Source organism: Protopterus annectens, chromosome 13.part0 (assembly GCF_019279795.1).
Source record: "Protopterus annectens isolate FY-2018-M chromosome 13.part0, PAN1.0, whole genome shotgun sequence".
NCBI classification, from domain to species: Eukaryota; Metazoa; Chordata; order Ceratodontiformes; family Protopteridae; genus Protopterus; species Protopterus annectens.
Window position 1 is genome coordinate 420711279 of NC_056747.1, and position 24061 is coordinate 420735339.

The window sequence follows — 24061 nt, forward strand, 5'->3', positions numbered from 1 at the left end:
TGCATAGTGCAGAACAAGTGGGTAAGCATACCTTACAATGTGGTTTTGATGCTCTAGAGGCCTCATGTAGAGCTGCTGTTACAGGATCAGTCATACGTAGACATGCCTGGCTCAAGGAGCAAACCTTGCCTGATCATGTCAAAGCTAAATTGCTAAATGCCCCTCTACAAAAGGATGTATTATTTGGTGCTAATGCTGAGGAGGTATTAAGGAAAATGGAGGAAAAGGCTAAATCAATGCAAACTGTGAAAGATTTCCTACAGGTACAACCCCCACGTTTCAGTAGAAATTGGCCTTCCAAAAATTGGTCCTTTCCAGCCACGGATAGACCCCAAAGAGGTAGATACAGGCGCCCGAGGGGCAGAGGACAATCCCAAGGATCGTTTAGAGGCAGACAATGGCAAGCTCCTACACAAAGAGGTGGTGAGCATAACTCGCAATCATTCAGAAAGCAAGCCCAATGACTTTCCCCTTTGCATGCCTAGCAAGACTCAAATGGCAGCCCCCTTAGGAGGAAAACTGGCATTATTTTCCAAAAATTGGCATATTGTCACAAAAGACAAATGGATCCTGGACATTAAAAACAGAGGCTACAGATTCCATTTTCACACCCTCCCAAAAATGAGAGGCATGCCAAACCTGCCACACAATCAAAGGGCAGAGGCACAAAGGCAAATTACAGATCTCATAGACATGAAAGCTATTCAAGAGGTACCTACGCACGAACAAGGTCAAGGTTTTTATTCCAGACTATTCCTGGTACCAAGAAAGGGAAAAGATTGGAGACCTATTTTGGACCTATCCATTCTAAACACATTTCTACTCGTAAAAATAAAACTCCGTGTAGACAGACCTCAGTACTTTAATGAAACGAACAAAATTTAAAAATCACAATCACAGATCTAGCGCTTTCGTCTGCCGAATGCAGACTTCTTCAGAATAATGAATGTGTGGTGCCAATGATTTTTATACAATTCAAATCAATTAATTAATCAATCAGTTACATAAATTCATTTAAAATTTAAAGCCATACCTATTATTTTCCAAAATTACATTCCATATGTGGTATACAGTTTTTTTTAAAACAACCAGTCACAAATTGTGTTAGGGACCTAACTTAGTAAAGTGCTTTTGTGCCTTTTATTATTAAATAAATATTCATATACAAAAATGTTAAAAAATATGTTCTAAAACAATATTGTAAAATACATGTTGTGGTTTATATGGTATATATTCTACTTATTCCTAAAAGGTAGCTGATAATTAATATAATGTTGTTGAATAAAATAGTGAAATGAATATTAACTATAATGACTTGTAATAAATGTATCTAAAAATATATATGTTATATATAAAAATATATAAAAACTAATTTAAAACTGTTTTATTTAAAAGTAAAACAATGTTACATAATACATGTTTAAAAAAATGTTACATAATAGGTGTTTAAAAAATGTTATATATTTTGTTAGTGCATGTTTTTACAAATATTACCATGCTTTTTATGTTCGTAATAAACTCTCTATATGGTGTATGTTCAAATAAAAGCTAATATTTATACACTAGAGGCTTTATCTACTAAAATAGCCTTAATGTTTGTGTACTCATTAAGCCCAGGAGGGATGTTTGATTTTAGCCTCAGTTGCCATCTAATTTCTTTCTGAAGTAAGATGTTTTTAACATCACCTCCCCTTGGATCTGATTTAATGTGTTCCAAAATTCCAAACTTAAAATCAGTGAAACCTGCACATTCAACAGAATGTTTAAATAAGGCACTGGTCTCCTTTTTCTTTTTAATATTGTAAATGTGTTCGTAAATTCTTTCTCTGAGGGACCTCTCGGTCTTCCCCACATAGAAAGAAGGACATTTGGAACACGTGGCTAGATACACTAACATCTTGCTTCGACAATTGCCCTTGCAAAAGGCAATTTTGCTTTTTAAACCATTCTCCAATTTTAATTCAACAGTTTGGTTAATATACATGCATTGTCGACACCTACCACATCTTTTAGTACCTTCCTTAGGGTCAGATTTTTTATTTTCCATTTCAAAAAATCTTTTGAAGTTTGTAGCTGTCTTGTATATAAATGTTGGTTTTTTTCCAACTGTCTGATACATTTCTTTATTGGTCTTGAAAATAGACCAATTATTTTTAATAATATTAATAAAACAGTCAGAAAATCCATTATACTCCACAATACAGGCACCCGTATAATCCTTGGAATTATCTGCCTTTTTCTCGTTAGGAGTAAATTTGTTGCCTAATAAAGGTGTATATTTGGTACCCCATCCTTTATATACTTGTTCCAGTGTCTCACCAACCAATTGTTTGGGATAACCCCTTTCCAAGAATTTTTCCATTAAAAATGAAAATTCTTTTTGTAAATCTTGATGTTGGGAGGTCATTCTGGCTATTCTGACAGCCTGTCCTTTAATAATACTTTTCTTTTGATGTAGGGGGTGTTGACTGTTGAAATGTAAATAACTGTTACACCATGTGTTTTTACGAAAAATATTTGATTTAAAACCAGTAGTCACTTTACTCAAAGTTATATCTAGATAGTTTATACTATTATATTCAATTTCATGGGTGAAGGACAAGAAAGTAGTTGTTTGATTAATGTATATCATAAATTCATTTAAGTCCTCTGTGGTGTCATCCTCCCATAATATAAAAATATCATCCAGGAAACGAAGATATATTTTTATATTTTTCTGGTAAGGACTCTTAAAAATGTGTTCTTCCTCCCATTCAAGAAGAACCAAATTTGCATATATGGGGGCACAAGCTGCCCCCATAGCCACCCCTATGGTCTGCTTATAATATTCCCCTTGAAAAGTAATAAAATTGTTATCTAAGACTATTTCAGTCAATTCTAATAACAATTTTTTCCTGTCCAGGTTTAATTTAGAATGTTTGTGAACACAGTTCTCAAAGTATTCAAACCCATGTTTCCTGGGTATACAAGTAAACAAATCTTTAACATCAATGGTCACCATTTTAACTGTCTCTGACCATAATTTGTTTGTTATTTTACCTAAAAAATCCCAGGAATCTTGCACCAAATGTGTCTGTTTTTTGACAATATCTTTTAATTGTTGGTCAATAAAAACAGACAATGGTTGGGTTTTGGACTTTTTTGCTGAAACTATTGGGCGGAAGGGAGGTTTCAAAATGTTTTTGTGTATCTTTGGTATTGCAAATATTTGTGGTATATAAGGATGGGTTTGTTTCAAGAAATTGTATGTTTCTCTTCCAATTCTATTTTCAATGAAATATTCTTCTAACCAACTGTCTATTCTTCTGTAGGCTATTTGTATTTCATTGTAGGACACAGTGGTATAGGTTTTTTCGTCCATCAATAATTCTGTTAAAACATTGTTATATGCTTCTTGATGGAAAATAACCATTCCACCGCCCTTATCGGGTTGCATAAATCTAAGATTTCTCTCTTTTCTTAGTTGTTCAAACAGGGTTAACTCTCTTTCATTTAGGTTGTTAATTTTATTCAACCTTTTTGTTGTCTCAAATGTGTCGTAAATGTCATTCATAACAATAGCCTCAAAAGTCCCGATCACAGGATGTAATGGGGGATTGTATATACTGCTTCTCCTAAGTACTTCTGAATATTCAGATAATTCAGTAACAGGAGTGTTAACAGTTTTCTGTTGTTTGCAAGTAAATCTCAAATTTAATTTTCGAAGGAATATTTTTAATTCCAATAGTATGTTTGCTAAATCCCCATGTGTGGTCTTGACAAACTTAAAACCCTTTGAAAATAGTTCAAAGTGTTCTTTTTCCACCCTTAGGTTAGTATAACTGTGTATTTTGTAACCTTTATATGTTTGTGTAATACCATTTTCTTCAATAAGTATATCATCTATCTCCCCCTCCTCCCTCTGGTTCTCCATGCAAAATCTGTCCCACTCGTTAGTTCCTTTCTACTCGTACCAAAGTTCAAGATGCTCACTCTGCAGCAGCTTCTTCCCATGCTGGGCAAGGAGTCTTGGCTGGTAACATTGGACCTCAAGGAGGCATACCTGCATGTCCCACTCAGACAAAATTGCAGAAGATACCTCAGATTTCTTGCAGGTTCAACCCATATAAAATTCTCTGCATTGCCCTTTGGCTTATCTACTGCACCCAGAGTATTCACGAAATGCTTGGCATCAGTAATTGCCTACTGCAGACTTCAAGGGATACAAATATACCCCTATTTGGACGACTGCCTGATCCAAGCGGACAGCAAGCACATTCTTCTGAAACATCTGGCTTATGTAATAATGTTGTTGAACTCTCTGGGATACACAGTCAACAAAAAGAAATCAAGGCTAATACCCTCTCGGAAGATAATTTTCCTGGGTGCCAACTTGGACACAAACACCCAGATGGCCTATCTCATGCCAGAGAAGCAGGGGCAACTAACTCAATACTTCAGAGCACTAGCAAATTGCACCAGGCTGACTGCAAGGAAAATCCTGTAGGCTCTGGTATTCATGGCATCTTGCATCTTACTAATCCCATGTGCAAAGCTGCATATGAGGAAACTTCAATGATACCTGAAAAACCTATGGTCTCAACACAGCCACAGTTTGGAAACAATAATACCACTAATTCCATGTCTACAAAAGGAATTTCTGTGGTGGACTCAAGCATGCCAAACAAACACAGGTCTTCCATTCAGCAAGCCTCAAGCAAATCAAGTCATCACAACAGACGCCTTGGACTACGCCTGGGGGGCGCACATGACAGATCGGTGCATTCAGGGCAAATGGTCCCAAAACGAAAAGCACCTTCACATCAATCAAAAGGAAATGCTAGCAGTAATAAATGCTATTATTGCTTTCAAAGACCTTCTGCAACCAGGTCAACTATTGATAAGACCGGACAACACCACAGTAATGTGGTACATAAACAGGAACACATTCATACCCCCTATGCAGACTGCCCATGTCACTTTGGAACATGGCCATGGACTTACAAATCGAACTACAAGCACAGTACTTGCCAGGCAAGGAAAGCACGCTGGCAGACAACCTAAGCAGAAATATGACAGATCCACGCGAATGGAAGTTGCATCCAAAAGTTTTTACAGAGATAATCCAAGCATGGGGAAGGCCAGACATAGATGTCTTTGCCTCCCACAAAAATCACCAATTGACAAAATTCTGCTCAAGGATTTTCCATCCAAAGGCCTGGAGAGTGGACGCTCTCTCTTTCAGTTGGACATCAATGACAGTTTATGCCTTCCCACCTCTTCCTCTGCTGCCCAAAGTTCTATTGAAAACCAGAGCAGACAGACCAAAGATGATTCTCATTGCTCCAGACTGGCCAAGACAACACTGGTACCCACTCCTGAGGAGCCTGACACACTCCCCACCATGGACCCTGCCTCTAATGCCTTTTCTCCTGACTCAGCACAGCATCAAAACTCTTCACAGCCAGCTAAAAACACTCAATCTAGCCGCATGGAAGATTCCTTAACATCACAACAGACCCTACTCTTCAAGGTGGTGCAGGATGTCATTTTGGAGGCCAGAAGGCCGTCAATTAGAAAAGCTTACTCCGCAAAATGGAAATGGTTTTGTCTGGAATGAGAAAAAGGGCCAGGATCCTGGAAAACTGAATTTACCTCAAATACTTTAGTATCCAGCTGAGCTGTTAAGCAGTGGACTTTAATTCTCCTCCATCAAAATCCATGCCTCAGCCATTTCTGCAGAATACAACACTGATCCACCCTTATTCTCTCACCCTCTCTTAAGACAGTTCCTCAGAGGGGCTAAGAATCTAAGACCCCCAAGGAAACAACCAATACCTGCTTGGGATCTCAAGTTCATTCTGGAAAAACTGACCTTGCCTCCCTTTGAGACAGCTGCCTCATCAGATTTGCAATATTTGTCATGGAAAACAGCTTTCCTTTTGGCTATCACCTCAGCTCGTAGAGTTTCAGAACTACAAGCTCTCATGGCTGTGCAGCCTTTTGTCATCTTCCATCAGGACAGAGTTTCCTTACAAACCAACCCGTCCTTTATGCCTAAAGTGGTATCCAGGGTAGCTTTGAATCAGGCCATACACTTGCCTACCTTTTATCCTAATCCTCAAAACAAAGGGGAGAGATTACTACATTCCTTGGACATCCACAGACAACTGCATTATTATTTGGACAGAACAAAGCCTTTCAGAAAATCAGAACAGCTCTTCGTGTCCTATGCTATAGGAGCTCAAGGAAAGCCAATTTCCAAACAGACAATCTCAAAATGGATAGCCCACTGCATACGCTTTTGCTATTCTTTTCATGGCAAATCTGTACCTACAGGCATCAGATCTCACTCCACAAGGGCCACAGCTACCTCTGCAGCTTTCCTCAGAGGAGTTCCTACCAAAGATATTTTGAAAGCAGCCATTTGGAGTTCTGTGCATACCTTCTCCAAGCACTACTACCTACCATTATACTCAAAAACTAGAGCTGGCTTTGCCACTGCAGTCTTGCAGGGCATCCTGGCTCCTCCTAGTTCCACCTAGTGCCTACCACCCCTTTCTTAGTTTTGGGATTCTACCCATCTGTTATGACTGCAGGTGTATGCACGATGAACATAGTACAGTTTTGTACCTACCATAAATGTAGATGTTCGAGTGCTAATACAGCTGCAGTCCAGGTTTCCCTCCCTCCTTCCCCTCTTGGGACAGGCCTGTTGGCTAACACCTCCTCATACAACCTGATTGGGGTATTCATTTATGGTGTATTTGCTTGCAACTACTGTATTTTGATTATATTGCATTGCTTTATTACACAAATTTATGTATTGCCTTCCTTCTGGGGGCACCTGACATCTGGGGCAAGAAAAACTGAAGAAAATGGCGTCAGCTGGTTCTTTTATACCCCTGTCGCACTGACGTCAGGGAAGAAGCGATGACAACCGACGCCGGACCTAGACTTTGGAATTCGGCTGACCGAGGACCCGCCTGACGGCAGGAGAACCCATCTGTTATGATTGCAGCTGTATTAGCACTCGAACATCTACATTTATGGTAGGTACAAAACTGTACTTTCCTCAGAGGGGCCAAAAATTTGAGACCATCAAGGAGAGCTCCAACCCCAGCCTGGGATCTTAACTTTGGCTTGGAGAAACTCACTCTACCTCCTTTCGAGCCAGCTGCTACTGCAGACTTAAAAATTTCTTTCTTGGAAAACAGCTTTCCTTTTAGCAGTCACTTCAGCTAGAAGGGTATCTGAGTTGCAGGCCCTTATGGCAGTGGAGCCTTTCATAATCTTTCATGCGGACAGGGTGTCCCTCAGAACCAATCCATCCTTCATGCCCAAGGTGGTATCCAGTGTGGCTTTTAATCAGTCCATTCATTTACCAACCTTCTTTCCTAATCCACAGAATAAAGGGGAACGGGTACTGCATTCCTTAGATGTGCACAGACAACTTAGATTCTACTTGGACAGGACTAAACCTCAAGGGAAATCTGAACAACTGCTGGTGGCATTTGCTGCAAAGGGGAAGGCTATTTCAAAGCAAACAATTTCTAAATGGATATGTCATTGCATTCATTTCTGCTATAAGCACATTGGAAAACCTATCCCCCAGGGGATCAGACCTCACTCCAACAGGGCTACATCTACCTCTATAGCCTTTCTCAGAGGCGTCCCTACCAGGGACATCCTAGAAGCTGCTACCTGGAGTTCTGTACATGCTTTCACCAAGCATTATCATTTGCCAATTTTCTCTAAATCCAGATCTGGCTTTGCCACTGCAGTCTTTCAGGGCCTTATAGCTGGCCCTAATGCTATCTAAATTCCTCCTCCCAACCATAGCTTTGGGAATCTACCTAAATGTAATGACTGCAACAGTGAAACACGAAGATCATAGTACAGTGTACACTTGCCATAAATGTAGATGTTCGAGTGTATTCACTGTTGCAGTCCTGGTTACCCTCCCTCCAGCCCCCTAACTTTTTTTTGGCTATACCTCTACTTTCCTGTACTATGCTTAAAAGCCTTTTTGGTGTGTTTGCTTTTTTGTTGGAGGTACATCTTTGTACTTTTATATTTAATTGCTTCCCATTAGGGGGGCACCTGACATCTGGGGCAAGAAAAACTGATGTAATGGCATTGGCTGCATGTTTTATACCCCTTGCGACCTGACGTCATGGAAGAAGGGACAGCAACTGATGCAGGACCCAAGACTTTGTTAATCAGGCTGACTGAGGGCTACTTGCAAGCAGATAACCCAAATGTAATGACTGCAACAGTGAACACACTCTTAACATCTACATTCATGTTAAGTGTACACAACTGTACTTTTCATAGCCGGCTCTATGCACTATCAGTTCTCTGCACTTCCCTACTTTTACTGTGCCCCGAGTATTCACAAAATGCCTAGCTCCAGCCATTGCATATTGCAGACAGAGAAAATTCAAATTTACCCATACTTGGATTGATTGCCTGATTCATGCGGACAGTCAGGAATTGCTACTCTAGCACCTGGCATTTGTAGAGAGACTTCTAACTTCACTGGGGTGCACCATTAACGAAAATAACTCACATCAGGTACCCATCCAACAGATTTGTATTCCTGGCAGCAAGCTTGAGCACAACTTCCCAAATGGCATTCCTCACTCCAGAAAAATAAGTTTATTTGACACACTACTTCACCCTTCTGGCCACCAAAACCCAGCTATCTGCAAGAAAAATTCTGCAAGCCCTAGGGTTCATGGCCTCTTGTGTTCTACTAATTCCATTTGCAAGACTGCATTTGTGGAAACTTCAGTGGTACTTAAAAAGTCTCTGGTGTCGACATTCTCATGACCTGGAAACCATGATTCCTATCATTCCTTGCCTAAGGACAGAGGCCCTTTGGTGGGCAGCGACCTGATACCACAACAATGGACTCCCTTTCACTCAAACCCCTGCCGCCCAAACACTAACAGACGCATCAGACTATGCATGACTGCACAATGCATTCAAGGCAAATGGAGCCCAAAGCAAATGCACCTGCATATCAATCAAAAAGAAGTGTTAGCTGTACAGTATGTTCTGACAGCCTTCAGAGGCCTTATTCTTCCAGGGAAACTGTTGATAGACAGACAACACCAGAGTTATGTGGTACATAAACAAGCAGGGGTAACCCCTTTCTACCCACTCTGCAGGTTAGCCATGACTCTGTGGAACACAGCCTTGAGCACCTGCAAGCTCAATTCCTGCCATTCAAACTAAATTCACTGAGACGACTTAAGCAGAAATCTAATGGACCCACACAAGTGGAAACTGGAACCCAAATCATTCAAGCTTCTGATTCTCAGGTGGGGGGCACCAGAAGTGGACCTCTTTGCTTCCCCTCAGAACTATCAATTGAGCAAATATTGCACCAGAATTCCCCACAGCCAAGCATGGAAAGTGGATACTCTGTCCTTTACATGGGAAAACCTCTCAATCTATGCCTTCCCCCTCTGCCCCTCCTCTCGAAGGTTCTACTAAAGATCAAACAGGTCAAGCCAAGGAAAATCCTGATTGCACCAGACCGGCCACGCCAGCACTGGTACCCACTTTTGGCGCAGTCTGACAGTGCTGCCACCTTGGCACCTGCCTCAGACCCGTCCGTGCTGTCCCAGCAGGAGGGCCAGATTTTGCAACCTCTGCTACAAACCCTGAACCTAGCAGCCTGGCTCATTACCAGCAACCCTCAGTAAACAGGTGCTAGATGTCATCCTTGAGGCAGTGAGGCCTAGTACTAGAAAATCCTATTCAGAAAAGTGGACTAGATATTCTTGGAGCCAGTCTCAAGGAATTTACACAGCTGTGCCCAGCTTACCTCGTATACTAGATTACTTAACAGAAATGCTACACAAAGGCCTATCCTTCTCCATTTAAGATTCGTGCCTCTGCCATCTCTCAGCTCATTATAATACTGAGCCACCCCTCTTCTCTCATCCTCTGGTCAAACAATTCCTAAGAGGAGCCAAAAATTTAAGACCCCCACCCCCTCCCAGGAGAGCTCCCACTCCAGCCTGGGACCTTAACTTTGTATTTGAACAACTCGCGCTACCACCCTTTGAACCTGCTGCTTCAGCAGAGTCAAAATTCCTCTCCTGGAAAACAGCTTTACTTCTAGCCCTCACTTCAGCAAGAAGAGTGTCTGAATTGCAGGCCCTTATGGACGTGGAACCCTTCATTATCTTTCATGCAGACAGGGTTTCCCTCAGGACTAGCCCTTCATTTATGCCTAAGGTGGTATCTAGTGTGGCTTTAAACCAATCCATTCATTTGCCAACCTTTTTCCCTAATCCTCAGAATAAAGGGGAAAGGATCCTGCATTCCCTGGATGTGCACAGGCAGCTTAGGTTCTATCTGGACATGACTAAACCTTTCAGAAAATCTGACCAGCTGCTAGTCAGCCTTGCTACAGGGGCAGAGGGCAAGGCCATTTCAAAACAAACCATTTCTAAATGGCATACTGCATGCATTTCTGCTACAAGCACCGTGGGAAACCTACCCCACAGGGGATCAGAACTCATTCCACTTGGACTACATCAACCTCTACAGCATTTCTCAGGAGAGTCCTACCAGGGACATCCTGGAAGCTGCAACCTGGAGCTCTGTACACACCTTCACCAAGCATTACCACTTAACTATCTTTTCCAGATCCAGAGCTGGATTTGCCACAGCAGTCTTACAGGGCCTGCTTGCCAGCCCTGATGCTTCTTGACTGCCTCCACCCATCCTCAGCTTTGGGAATCAACCCAAATGTGATGACTGCAACAACGAAACACGAAGAACATAGTACAGTTGTGTACACTTACCATAAATGTAGATGTTAGAGTGTATCCACTGTTGAAGTCCTGGTTACCCTCCCTCCAGCCCCCTGACTTCTCTATACTTCCTGTTCTTTCTTAGCCATTTCTTGTAACATTGGTATTTACTTTGTACTGGGGGTGTTCCACACCATGTACTCGCTTCCTATTGTGGGGGCTTCTGACATCTGGGGCAAGAATAACTGATGTAATGGCATCTGCTGCATGTTTTTATACCCCTGACAACCTGACATGGAAGAAGCGACAGCATCCGACGCAGAAATCCCAAGAGTCTGGTATTCAAGCCGACTGAGGGCTTACCTGCAGGCAAATGACCCAAATGTGATGCCTGCAACAGTGAATACACTCTAACATCTACATTTATGTTAAGTGTACACACATGTACTTTCTGTCATCTATACCTCCTTATTTGATCTTTTGTAAGGATGAGATATCTTTACAGACCAAGCCATCCTTTCTACCTAATGTGGTGTCAGACTCCAGTATTAATCAGGTTTTCAACCTTAGTCTTCCTTTCAAATTTCTCAAAAAATTGTCCACAGACAGTTACATTTCTGTCATCACAGAAGTAAAAATTTGAGGAAATCCAAACAATTTGTTTTTCAAAAACAAAATTAGGCAAACCATTTTCTAAAGTGACTTTAGCCAGATGGTTGACTGTTTTACTTTGCATATGAAAAAGTGGGTTTGCCTTTACTAAAACAACCAAAAGTGCATTCCACCACATCTATGGCAATTTCAGCCTGTGTAGAGCTTCCTTTGTGCAGCTGCAACTTGGCTAACCCTCAAACCTTTATTGTTCATTACAAATTGGATCTGGCCTCTAAGGGGAAGAGCTGTCTGTGGCTCAGCTGTGCTTAGGAATTTCCTTCCTTAGAGTCCTCCAAAGAGTTAGGTAGCTGGGGGCTCAGTCCCAGCAGTTGAATGAATGAAAATGACAATATCAGATAAAGGTTTGTACTCACCATAATATTCCATCTGTCCATTTTCGTTCTTCCTCAGCTTCCCCCCCCCCCCCCCCACTTTACGCTTGGAAAGATCAAAGGATGCTGCAAGAACCATTGTTCCTTTGTTTGAGTCCCAGATTCTGTTATGTTACAATTCCTTAATACTTTGCAGGTCTGTGGGCAGCAAACAAGATCTGAGGTATGTTAGGTGACTAGAGTATGATGGATAAAGGGAGGAGCTTGAGTGTGTTCACAAGCTGAAAGAAGTAACCAAGTTGGTTCTGAGGACTGAGTCCAAGCGTAACAGTTGAGGAAGAATGAAAATGGACAACACAGATGGAATGTGTTAGACATAACTTTTCCCCCACCTCCAGTGGTGAAGGATCTCTCTTCCTCCCTGTGTAATTCAGATCCTTTGAGTCTCATAAAGATGTACCTAGTATGCTTTGTAGGAGTAAATGGAAACTGTTTTCACCTTGGGCAACAGTTCCTTCAGTTTTGTAGTTCCTAGCCATCCGGTTCAGTTTGGGCTGCAGAGATTTCACCATCATAGTTTGGTAGACAGCAATTTCCAATGTCTACCGAGTTTCACTTCCCTGTCTGTAGCCTCTCGTAGTACGTAAAGCCTTCCTTAAAAACATATTCTTTTTGAGGCCTCCTGGTAAGAACACCATTGTACCCTGGAGCCTTAACTTTGTTTTGGGGGCATTGACTGTCGAGTGTGCCCCTGGGTCTGGTCCAGACATTGTTTAAAATGACCACATATAGTCTCTGTTTTAGAATTGAGACCTGGGGTTTTACTCCCATTTTTTTTATTTGAAAGGGGTGGGTTGCTTTCATCCTATCTTGAACCTCAGCGGCTTATGGAGCATCAAGTTTGGGAGGTAGCTGTCTTGGGGTGGGGGGTGTCTGTACTGTGCTGCAGTAGGGTGCCTGGGTGGTCCCAGTGGACACTATAAACTGTCTGGCTCAGGACTGTATGTAGTCTGCAGAGGAGATTCTTTTATTGCAAATGAACATCCGTTAGTGCTGCTCTTTGGTTTGTTCTCTTCACAGAACTACTACATGTGCTACCCATTGCAAGAGAAAGACTTCATCTTTTCTTACTAGAAGGCTGACTCCTGTTGATTTTGAAGCATTACTTGTAATATCCTTGGTGTGTTTTTCCATTATTGCAGGCCCTCTAAAGAGGTGTTTGAAGAGAAGGCAAAGTTGTTTTTGAACATATTTCATAAGATTATCTACACTGGAGCAGAGTTTGACACAGTTAAGCATGTTCCTTCATGCGCAGAAGCTACAGCAGATTGACTGTCAACCTGAATAAAACAGTGTGAAGACCAGACTCGGACCTTCCTATTCTTCTATGTTTAGCGGACTTAATCGTTTGTATAACCAAAGACATGAACATTGCAGAGGATTTTGAGTATGTCATTAGTTCCAGACATCCCTTAGTTATGAGTAATCCCATGTGTCTACCTTTATTGCTGGCCCTGAGTTGATAGAAAGTTCCAACAATTGTAGTGAAATGGGGTCTTACTTTCCTGCATCAAGGTTTGATTTAATTTGTTTTCCTCTTGTGTAGTACTCTGTGTAGTGTACCATATTTCCTTTTTCAGGCTTGCTGTTGTGTTCCTCAGGGGAAGTACTCTGAGGTACCACAGCCTCATTTTATAGATAACCATATTTGCACTCTGTCTTACTGTTCTCTGGCAATCTCTGTTGTGGTCCTTATTTTAACAGAGGAAGCATCATATTTCAGCATGCCATAAAAAATAGATGTCATTGTTTCAGCTGTTAACATTCTCAGAGGAGTTGAACATAGGAGCATACATGGCCTCCAACTGCCTTTATTTATTTGCTTACTTAACATTTGATTGAGAAAAGCTCCAGTAACATTTAACATAGTAAAACTATATATATATATATATATATATATATATATATATATATCAAAAGAAAACTAGGGCTAGGTTGACAGTGGACAGTAGTGTCATTTCCCACGTAATGAGAAATTGAACAGCTTTTCACCATTTTTGTGCCTGCGTGAAAAATTTCAGGAAAAAACTTACTACAGATCAAGAAAGGAGTGTTTTTTTAATTCTTGGGTTCCTAGTAATACAGAAAACCTTCCTTGTACAAACTAAGGAAGAAGCCCTACCTGTGCTAGGGGTCGACTGCTAGCACCACCTTTAGACTAAGCTCCAGGTGTAGATCCTTCAATCCCACCAAACTTCATGGCAGGGTTTTTGGAGGTGAGTAAAGCAGATAAAGCCTTGCAGTCATTGGATTCACCCCTCTGTACAAGAAGGTCTCAGAGGAGAGTTTTTTTTTTGTGTTAGTGCGGTCAGCATGTTGGTTGTTCTGCTCTTTCCCATACATTATTGGGTCCATGATCAAGATGCATGAGTCAGGTGTTGATGCCACTCCACCGCTCCATAAAAAAGGGGCTGCACATCTCCATCCTCCTAAACTCTTTGCAACTTAGTTTTATGACCAATTGTCTTGCCTTTCACTGTTGAAGCCTCTATGTTCAGTTGCTTAAATTCTCCTCTTGGAAGATTCTTATCTTGATGATCATAACATCAGGGTCTTGAAACTTCAAACCTTTTGTAAGAGCCCATATCTGAAGGGTCACATGAAATTTGCTTTCCTTAAGTTTACTCCACATTTCTGCTGAAAGTGGTGTCAGTTTCTCTTCAACCTGTTTTCTTTTGCGGGGGGTAGGGGGTATAAACCAAGAGGAAAGAGTTGCTCTCACCCAAGATTATTACTGCTAGTGTAGGTTGATGGAGCAACTTTGCTTCAGGGAGGGAATATTGGCAGTTCAGTCTACTTGAAAGCATTTTGCTTGACTGTATACGTTGTCATTAGGGAGTTTTGCTTCTTTTGGAGAATTCAGCTGACCATTAGACCAGGAAATGAGGCGGCTTCAAGTGTACTGCTTGCTTCAGAAATATCTTCATTTCAGATGTTTGCACTAAGTCCACAGTTTCACACCTTGAAGCACTGCCAGTTGTATTTTAACTGTAGGAGATGGCCATTCATTGGCATTTCACTTTTACATTTTTTACATTAATGTTCCCTACTTACTGCTTTTTTTTGTAAAATTGTATGTAACAATGTCTATGTTCTGTTTCCTATATGTTTTTTTATATCTGTAATCTACACTTGGAGCTTTTCTCCCCGGGCCTCTACTGAAAATGGACATATATCCAGCTAGACTAGCCCGGTCAACAAATGTAAAATAAATAAAATAAAATAAAATAAAAATAAATAAATAATGGAATGAACTTGCTTTTTTTTGCTCCTTGTTCTCCTTCTTGGTATGTTGTTTTAGCCTGCATAGACTTTAACTGCCATGCACCCACCAAAAAAGATTCCCATTATTGGGAAAAAAATGTGCTGTCAGTATCAAGAGCACTCTGTGTATGTAGAATAGCATGCAGCAGTTCTACCGAGTGTATGGACGGACTCCCTTCACCTAGTGGCTACTTTTGAAACTCTCTAATTCAAGCCAATATATGATGTGTTGGTATCATTTTACATTTCTACTTTTTGTCCTTTGTGGTCGTATCACAGTTTGTTCAATGAATGGAGGTGAACTAAATAAAGCAAGGCAGTGGTACATAGTGTTGTAGTCTGGCACATAATTAAAGGAACATGCCAGACGTCAAGGAGTTAGAGAAATATAAATCTGAATTTAGGAGAAAAGGTTTCTCCTTAAAGCCCTGTCTCACTCCCTGATGATTCATTTTGTCAGTCATACTCAGCTTGTTCAAAAAAGTATAAATTGTATGTGTGTGTGTGTGGGGGGGGGGGGTTCCAGGGTGCATTCCCTGCAATGCTACATGTGGCACGTCCCCTTACTTTATGTATATTTAATTACATTGCTGCCCAAACATGAGGGAGAGAGCAACACACACATTGTGGCAACACTTAAGGGAGTATCCCATTGAAACAGTGAGCAGTGCCTTTGAGGTCTTTCAAAACTGAGACGTTTGTAAACTTGTGAGTTGTTTTAAGATGCATTTTATTGGCATTTTAGGGGAACATAAAAATTGTAGTCTCGCAATAAAAAAAAAATTAAGTTGATATGATTGTCTTTTGTATGTACCAGTTTAGTCTGTGACGAAAATGCTGACTGAAATCATTTCTTATTGCAGTGAGACCTAGAAAAGCTGCCAAGGGCAAAAAATCTTCACGCCTCCGGAAACAGGTGAAAAAGCAAAAGAAGAAGAAACCATCTCCACAACCAAACAGAAATGCAAAGCATAAAACTGCATCTGTCAATGGAGCAGACGTAGATGAACTGGTAAGGCAAAAAAAGTTCCACCTTCACAGTTTTATTTAATATTTTTTCTACTGGAATTCCTGTACTGCTTAATTTCCTGAAGTCTGTACTAGTGAGTGTTTTTATTTATTTGCCTTTTTGCTTCCTATCTTGAAAGGGCTTCATCTCCAAAATGATTTAATATTGTAATTAAATTCAGGGAATGGTAAACCTGATATTCTAGCTGTAAGCTGTCAGTAGATTGTGCTTGATAGCTTTCAAGGTGCATAGAAGTAGCTGCAGTTTGAATTTTATTTTTATGCATCAGTATTTGAAAAAATGAGAAGTAATTTTCATACCAGGAAAAGCCATTTTTACAGCCTTTTATTATGCAGTACATTTGATTTATATACATTTTATTGTGGATGCAGTGTCCAGGATTTGACAGCTACTTTATTCCTAAAGTAAATGTTCAAGAATTGTTGAATTCTGTCTTTTATAATTGTCATTTCATCTGGATGCATCCCTACGTACGTGTAGCTGGCCTTGACCTCCTTTCCTCATGGGGCCTGGATGGTTTGTTATTTTCTGCCAATCAGCAGTATGCATCTTTGTTCATAAAGTTCCTGTGCAGGGCACACGCTCTTGGCCCCTGTGCGTACCACTTTTTTTGCCACCAGGTTTTAATTGCAGTCCTTGCATTTATCAGTAAAACTTCAAGCATTTGTGTGATCATGAGTTGTCAGTGTCAGAAGGTTGAGTATATTGGGTATGTTGCAAAGCTCATTTGTTTTACAATTAATAACATTCTTAGTTATATTCTTCATGTTAAAACTGCAAGTGATTTTGCAGAAAACGTGCAGCATTGTTTGTTCAGTTAAATAGTTTACTCAAGATTTTTTATAATCACAAACATAATGTCACAGAAGGTACTGGGCAATGATTTCCATACAGCTGTAAAATATGGTTAAACAAAAAACTACTGTAGTTACTTTGTCTTTTCAGTGTGTGTGTGTGAGTTTCATTTTGAGGTTTTCACTTGCAAGACCTAGTTGATGATCTTTCTTAAGTAAGAATCTCTTGATGTCCTCCTGTTCGCATGTTGCAATATTCTTAGTGTGGGATTCTCTGCCTCAGGTGGACCTGAACATTGGCTCTTATACAAAAGCTTAAGCTTGGTTGCTGTAGGTGTGTGGGACATCACACACAGGGCCGTAAACCAGGGATCTTAAATGTAACATCTGTACGTACAGACCTCAGAACTTTTCAGCCACAGTCAAATGTCAGACCAATCGCATCACTCTTCTACTCTCAAGACGTCCAAGGCTAAGTACTTCATTAGGAATTTTATTTTTTGATATTGCTTGAGCTTGGTTTGCTGATTTTCTTCGTGTTTCACTGTTGCAGTCATTACATTTGGGTTATCTGCCTGCAGGTATCCCTCAGCCGGTCTGAATATCAAAGTCTTGGATTCCTGCGTTGGATGCTGTCTCCTCTTCCATGACGTCAGGTCATTAGGGGTATAAAACATGCAGCCGGTGCCATTACATCAGTCTTTCTTGCCGTGCGGTGCCCAAAGCAGAAGCAGTTCGCAAGTGCCAGTTGGCCGACTCCTGAAATTTTTGTTTTCGAGTTTCAGAACCGAAGTCTTCAAAAAAGCCAAGTACCCCATTGGGGATCCCTTTTCTTACTCTTAAACCAATCTCAGTAAAAGTTAACAATTGTCTTACCTGTGGAAAGCAAATACCTCATAAATAAATATTAGGCCCAGACCACGACGTCCCTCGCTGATGGTTTTGTGCTTTATTCAACCCCCAAACTATTCGTTGGTCTATTTTTGCAGCAAATTATTTTGGTACACGGTTTAACTATCCAGAAGTGTCGTCAGTAAGCCATCCGACTAAATATTATTCCGAAAAAACGTAAAGATAAAGACAGAGACAGACAGACCACATAGGTCCAAAACTGCCGACGCTTCCGCTAAGCTAGTCACCAGTTCACTGGTACTCAGTGAGGTGCTTTTGCAGCCCCTGATGCCCGCTACTTCAGATTCGCAGGCCTCTACTGAGACCCATTTGGGGTCCAGTATGTTGCGAGATGCTTCTTTAACTATGGAACCTGCAGATCTCTACCTTGGATGGGTCCAAAGCCGCTCTGCAGGCACTGGCTTCTGAAGGTGTATTCAGGCTTGCAGATCTGCATTTCAAACTGATGCCATCTTCTTCAAGGCCTAAAACTCTACTCACGCCTAAAAAAAATGACGTCCAAACTGTGTGGTCAGGCCCATATGCCTAAAAAAACAAATAACAATGGCTAAAGACCTTATTACTTTAATTAGGGGAAGCTGGCCTTCTCCCTCTGAAATTCTGAAATTTCTGTTTCTTCTGATTACCAGGATTTGCCCTTATCTACCTATGAGGATTCTGATGCAGAGGATTCCATTCCCTTTGCTTCCCCTCCAGAAGATTTTTTTTTTTGGTGAAACCTTGCGCACTCTTAGGGAGCATTTCCACTGGGAAAGCCGGGATTACTCTGACTCCAAAAAGAGGCTTAGGGAATTCCTACTCCTCCCTCAACACCGGCCTTTAGCTTATCCCCCCTTTCCTGGACATTGTACATGATGCCTTCTTGGAATCTAGCCTGGCCCCAGACACTTACCTCCAGCTCCCAGAAAACCTGACAGGTATTAGAGTACCTGACTCTTACAAGTTCCTCCTCAACAATCCTACTGCGGACCCAGAGACCATTTCCCAAGGACCTAAAGGCATTAAGGCTGCTGCTGCCAAAAACCCTACCCCCTCTGATAGAGATTCCAGGGCCTTGGACAGATGGGGTAAGAAGGTATACACTTCTGCTACTTTGGCCATTAGGTCTTAAACTGCCAGTTTCATATGGTAAAGTAGCAGCAGCATATTATGGGACTACTTAAACAGAAAATTATGTTGATTCCTGACTCTGCTGAACATAAAGAATTACAGGATTTAATGCATTCTGCTGAACTAGTTGGTAAACATACTTTGCAATGTGGTTATGACTCTTTAGAAGCATCTTGCAGGGCTGCTGTCACTGGGTCTGTACTTGGAAGGCATGCTTGGCTTAAGGTGCAAAACTTGCCAGATCATGTTAAAGCTAGCTTACTGGATGCTCCCTTAAACCAAGACCGCCTGTTTGGCAGTAAAGCAGAAGTAGTCCTTAAAAAGATGGAGGAAAAAGCTAAATCTGTGCAAACTTTTAAAGGTTTCCTGCAAGTACAGCCTCCCAGATTTAGTAGGCATTGGCCTTCTAAGAATTGGTCCTTTCCATTCTCTTCCAGGCCTTCAGTCCAAACCAGGAACAGCAGACCACCTAGGCTACAGTCTCAAGGCACACACAGGCCTAAGCAGTGGGGAGCTCCCACTTACAAAGCTGGAAGTAGTAAGACATCCCCCTATGGAAAAATGTCAGCGACTTAACCTTAAACCTCCCAAGCCCTGCTCAACTGCCTGCTCCCTTAGGGGGAAAGAATGCTCTGCATGCAAAAAACTGGGAACTTATTACCCAGGACAGATGGGTTTTAAATTCTGTTTTCCAAGGATACAGATTCCACTTCCACACCTTACCAACCCCAAACTGTTGGCCAGACCTACCCCCAAATCAGTGGGCAGAGGCTCAACAACAGGATGTTCTTCGTGTTTCACTGTTGCAGTCATTACATTTGGGTAATCCTGCTGGCAGGTTGGCCTCGGTAGGCCTGAATTCCAAAGTCTTAGGTCCTGCGTTGGCTGCTGTTGCCCCTTCTCTGACGTCAGGTTGTCGGGTATAAAAGGAGCCAATGCCATTTTCTTCAGTCTTTCTTGCTGCGTGGTGCCCGAAGCAGAAGCATTTCGCAAGTGCCGGTCGGCCGACTCCTGAGGTTTTCATGTTCGAATTTCAGATCCGAAGTCTTGAATAAAGTTAAGTACCCCGTTGGGGAAACTTTTTTTCTTGCTCCAGACCGATGTCAGAAAAAGTAAATTGTATTTCTTGTGGAAAGCAAATACCTCATAAGGACATTCATTCTTACTGTATTCCTTGCCTAGGCCCTGATCGCAACGTTTCTGGTTGTCGGTTTTGTGCTAGATTTAACCAACGCACTATTAAGCGTCTGTATTATTTTGCTTTAAACTATTTTGGACGCCGGTGTAATTATCCAGAAATGTCGGATAGCCATCCGACTGCAGGAGTTCACAAAGAAAAGGAGAGAGATAAACAACTGAGGCCCAAAACCGACGATGAAGCTTCTCCTAAGCCATTCGCCGGTTCACCGGTTCTCAGTGAGGCGCTTTTGCAGCCCCTGACGCCCGCTACTTTAGAGTCACAGGCCGCTACCGACTCCCACTTGGAGTCGGCCATGCCGCTGGAAACTCAAGATATTGGAGCCTCTGGTACTATTCCCTCAGATGGGTCCATAGCTACTGAGCAGGCACCGGCTTCTGAGGGTGTTTTCAGACCTAAACATCTTTACATTAAACCTACTTCAGCTTCAAAGGCAAAGACTAAAGCACCTTCTAAAACAAAGAAACAAACTCAAGACCCACGTGGACAGGCCTCTATGCCCAAAAAACAGGTGCTCAAGATGGCCGAAGACTTGATTACCTTTATTAGGGGTTCCCATCCCCCTCATGATAAGCCTAGGCAAGAGACTTATGAATCTTCAGATCAGGTTTCTATTTCTTCTGATTCCTCTTCTGATCAGGAATATTCTCCCCCCCCCAAAATGAGGATTTTGATGCTGAAGAATCTATACCGTCAGCTTCTCCTCCAGAGGACTTTTCTTTTGGGGAAACCTTGCATACTATGAGGGAGCATTTCCACTGGGAGAGCCAAGATTTTTCAGAATCTAAAAAGAGTTTACTTCCTCAACACAAGCCTCTCGCCATTCTACCTGTGTTAGACATTTTAGATGTGTTTTCGGAGTCTAGTCTTACCCCTGACTCCTTACCTCCAGCTCCTGTTAAGCCTGATAGACATTTCAGGGTTCCTGACTCTCATAAATTCCTTTTTAAAAACCCTGCTGTAGACCCAAAGACGATTTCTCAGGGTCCCAAAGGAGTTAAGGCTTCCACTGCTAAAAACCCTACCCCCTCTGACAGAGATTCTAGCGCACTGGATAGATGGGGAAAAAAGGTTTACACATCTGCTACCTTGGCTATAAGGGCCTTAAACTGTCAGTTTCATATGCACAAATATCAGCAACATGTCATGGCATTGCTTAAACAGAAATTGTCATTAAACTCTGAATGTGCAGACAAGGAAATGCAGGATTTATTGCATGCAGCTGAACAAGTTGGAAAGCATACTTTGCAATGTGGTTTTGATTCTTTGGAGGCCTCCTGCAGGGCCGCAATTACGGGTTCTGTAATTAGGAGGCATGCTTGGTTAAAGCAACAAAATCTGCCTTATGTGAAAGTTAAATTATTAGATGCACTTTTACAGCATGATACTTTGGTGTTAAGGGAGAAGGTGTTAAAGAAAATGGAGGACAAAGCTAAATCGATGCAAACTGTCAAAGATTTTTTTTACAAGTACAGCCACCTAGGTTTAGTAGACACTGGCCTACAAAGAATTGGTCCTTTCCTGTATCAGACAGATCCAAACACCCTAGAGGCAGATCCCAGGTGCAAATTTCATACAGGTCAAAGCAATGGGGTGCTTCTACCTCCAAGGTTGGAGAAGACAAATCACAACCTTACAGGAAACAGTCCCAATGACTTCCGCCTGCCTGCACCAAGCACTTAACTCCTGACAGCACCCTTGGGGGGGAAATTAGCACTTTTTTCTCAAAGTTGGCACATTATAACCCAGGACAAGTGGATTCTAAACATAGTGTCACAAGGCTACAAGTTCCATTTCCATATCCTGCCAAGGGCAAACGGATGGCCAGATCTGCCAAAAAATCAATGAGCAGAGGCATAAAAACAAGTCTCATCCCTCATGGACATGGGGGGCCATTCAACCAGTACCAGAGCAAGAGCAGGGACAAGGATTTTACTCTACTGTTCCTGGTACCCAGAAAGGACAAGGCCTGGAGACCAATACTGGACCTGGTACCCAGAAAGGACAAGGCCTGGAGATCAATACTGGACCCATCTATTCTGAACACATTCCTGGATATACCAAAATTCAAAATGTTAACTTTACAGCAGCTTCTGCCCATGCTGGGCAAGAATGCTTGGCTTGTGACTTTAGACTTAGAGGCATACCTGCATGTCCCAATCACAATCATGCAGAAGATACCTCAGATTCAAGGCTGGCTCAATGCATTACCAATTCACTACACAGCCCTTTGGCTTATCTACTGCGCCCAGGGTCTTTACAAAGTGCCTGGCACCAGAAATTGCATTCTGCAGACAGAGGAATACAAATATATCCTTATTTGAACGACTGCCTAATTCAAGCAGAGAACAAGGACATTCTTCTACAGCATCTGGCATTTGTGAAAAGACTTCTAACATGCCTAGGGTACACAGTCAATGAAAAGAAATCAAAACTGGTACCCTCTCAAGAGATAATATTCCTGGTTGCAAGCTTAAATACAACTGCCCAGATGACTTATCTCACACTTATCTCCTGGTGTTTGAGGGTTTGTCACCAGAACAAGGGACAGCCATTCACATTACCCTCAGCCAGGCAGACACTAACAACGGATGCATCAGATTATGCCTTGGGGGGCCACATGGCAGGAAGATGCATTCAGGGCACATGGCCCTCAAACCAAATGCATCTACATATCAATCAAAAAGAGATGCTAGCTGTTCAAAATGCCCTGACAGCCTTCAAGGACCTACTTCATCCGGGACAACTACTGATAGACAGACAATACCACGGTCATGTGGTATATAAACAAGCAGGGGGGCCACACATTCTTACCCCCTTTGCAGACTAGGCATGACTTCTTGGGACACAGCATTGACTTACCAAGTACATCTGTAGGCACAATTCCTACCAGGAAAAGAAAATACTCTGGCTGACGAACTAAGCAGAAACCTCCTGGATCTCCACAAGTGGCACCTGGATCCGCAAGTCTTCAGCATAATAACAAGGAAATGGGGATGCCTGGACATAGATCTATTTGCCTCCCCTCACAACTACCAACTAAAAAGATTCTGCACAAGGACTTATCACAGACAAGCATGGAAAATAGACGCCCTGTATTTCAGCTGGAAAAACCTATCAGTATATGCCTTTCCTCCACTGCCACTCCTCCCCAAGGTAATCCTAAAGGTCAGACAGGAGAAGCCAAAGATGATACTGATTGCCCCAAACTGACCCCGCCAGTACTGGTATCCAATCCTAAGAAATTTGTCTCAATGCCCAGCTTGGACCTTACCTCAAATACCCCATGTACTGTCCCAGCAAAACAATCAGATCCTGCACAGCCAACTTAGGACTTTAAACTTGGCAGCATGGTGGATAACGTAATCATACAGAACACACCTCTCAGTAAAGCTGTGATGGATGTCATTTTGGAAGCCAGAAGGCCCAGTACTAGAAAATCTTATGCTGGAAAATGAAAGAGATTCTGTGCTTGGAACCAGGCACAAGGAACTGGTACAACTGTACCAAATATTCCTCAGATTTTGTAATACTTAACTGAGATGCTGGACAAAGGCCTATCTTTTTCATCAATTAAAATTCATGCCTCTGCCATTTGGCTCATTACAATACAGAGCCACCAATCTTTTCTCATCCTTTATTAAAGCAGTACCTCAGAGGAGCCAAAAATTTAAGGCCTCCAAGGAGATCACCAATACCTGCATGGGACCTCAACTATGTCTTGGAAAAACTCACCCTGCCTCCTTTTGAGCCAGCTGCTACTGCTGATATAAAGTTTTTATCTTGGAAAACAGCTCTGCTCCTAGCAATAACTTCTGCAAGACGAGTTTCAGAGCTACAAGCACTCATGGCTGTGGAACTTTGTTTTATCCAGACAGGGTTTCTTTGAGGACAAACCTGATATTTATGCCTAAAGTGCTGTCCAGTGTGGCTCTTAACCAAACCTTAAATCT

At 41.8% G+C, this 24061-nt stretch overlaps 1 protein-coding gene across 1 annotated transcript in view; it reads left to right on the plus strand.

Annotated features, from left to right (window-relative positions):
* Positions 1-24061, plus strand: part of BAZ1B (bromodomain adjacent to zinc finger domain 1B) — a 2173382-nt gene that overhangs the window by 1938961 nt on the left and 210360 nt on the right. The window contains exon 17 of the mRNA XM_044054836.1: positions 15928-16076. Within this exon, the coding sequence (XP_043910771.1) occupies positions 15928-16076 (149 nt within the window). The remainder of the gene's footprint in view (positions 1-15927; positions 16077-24061) is intronic.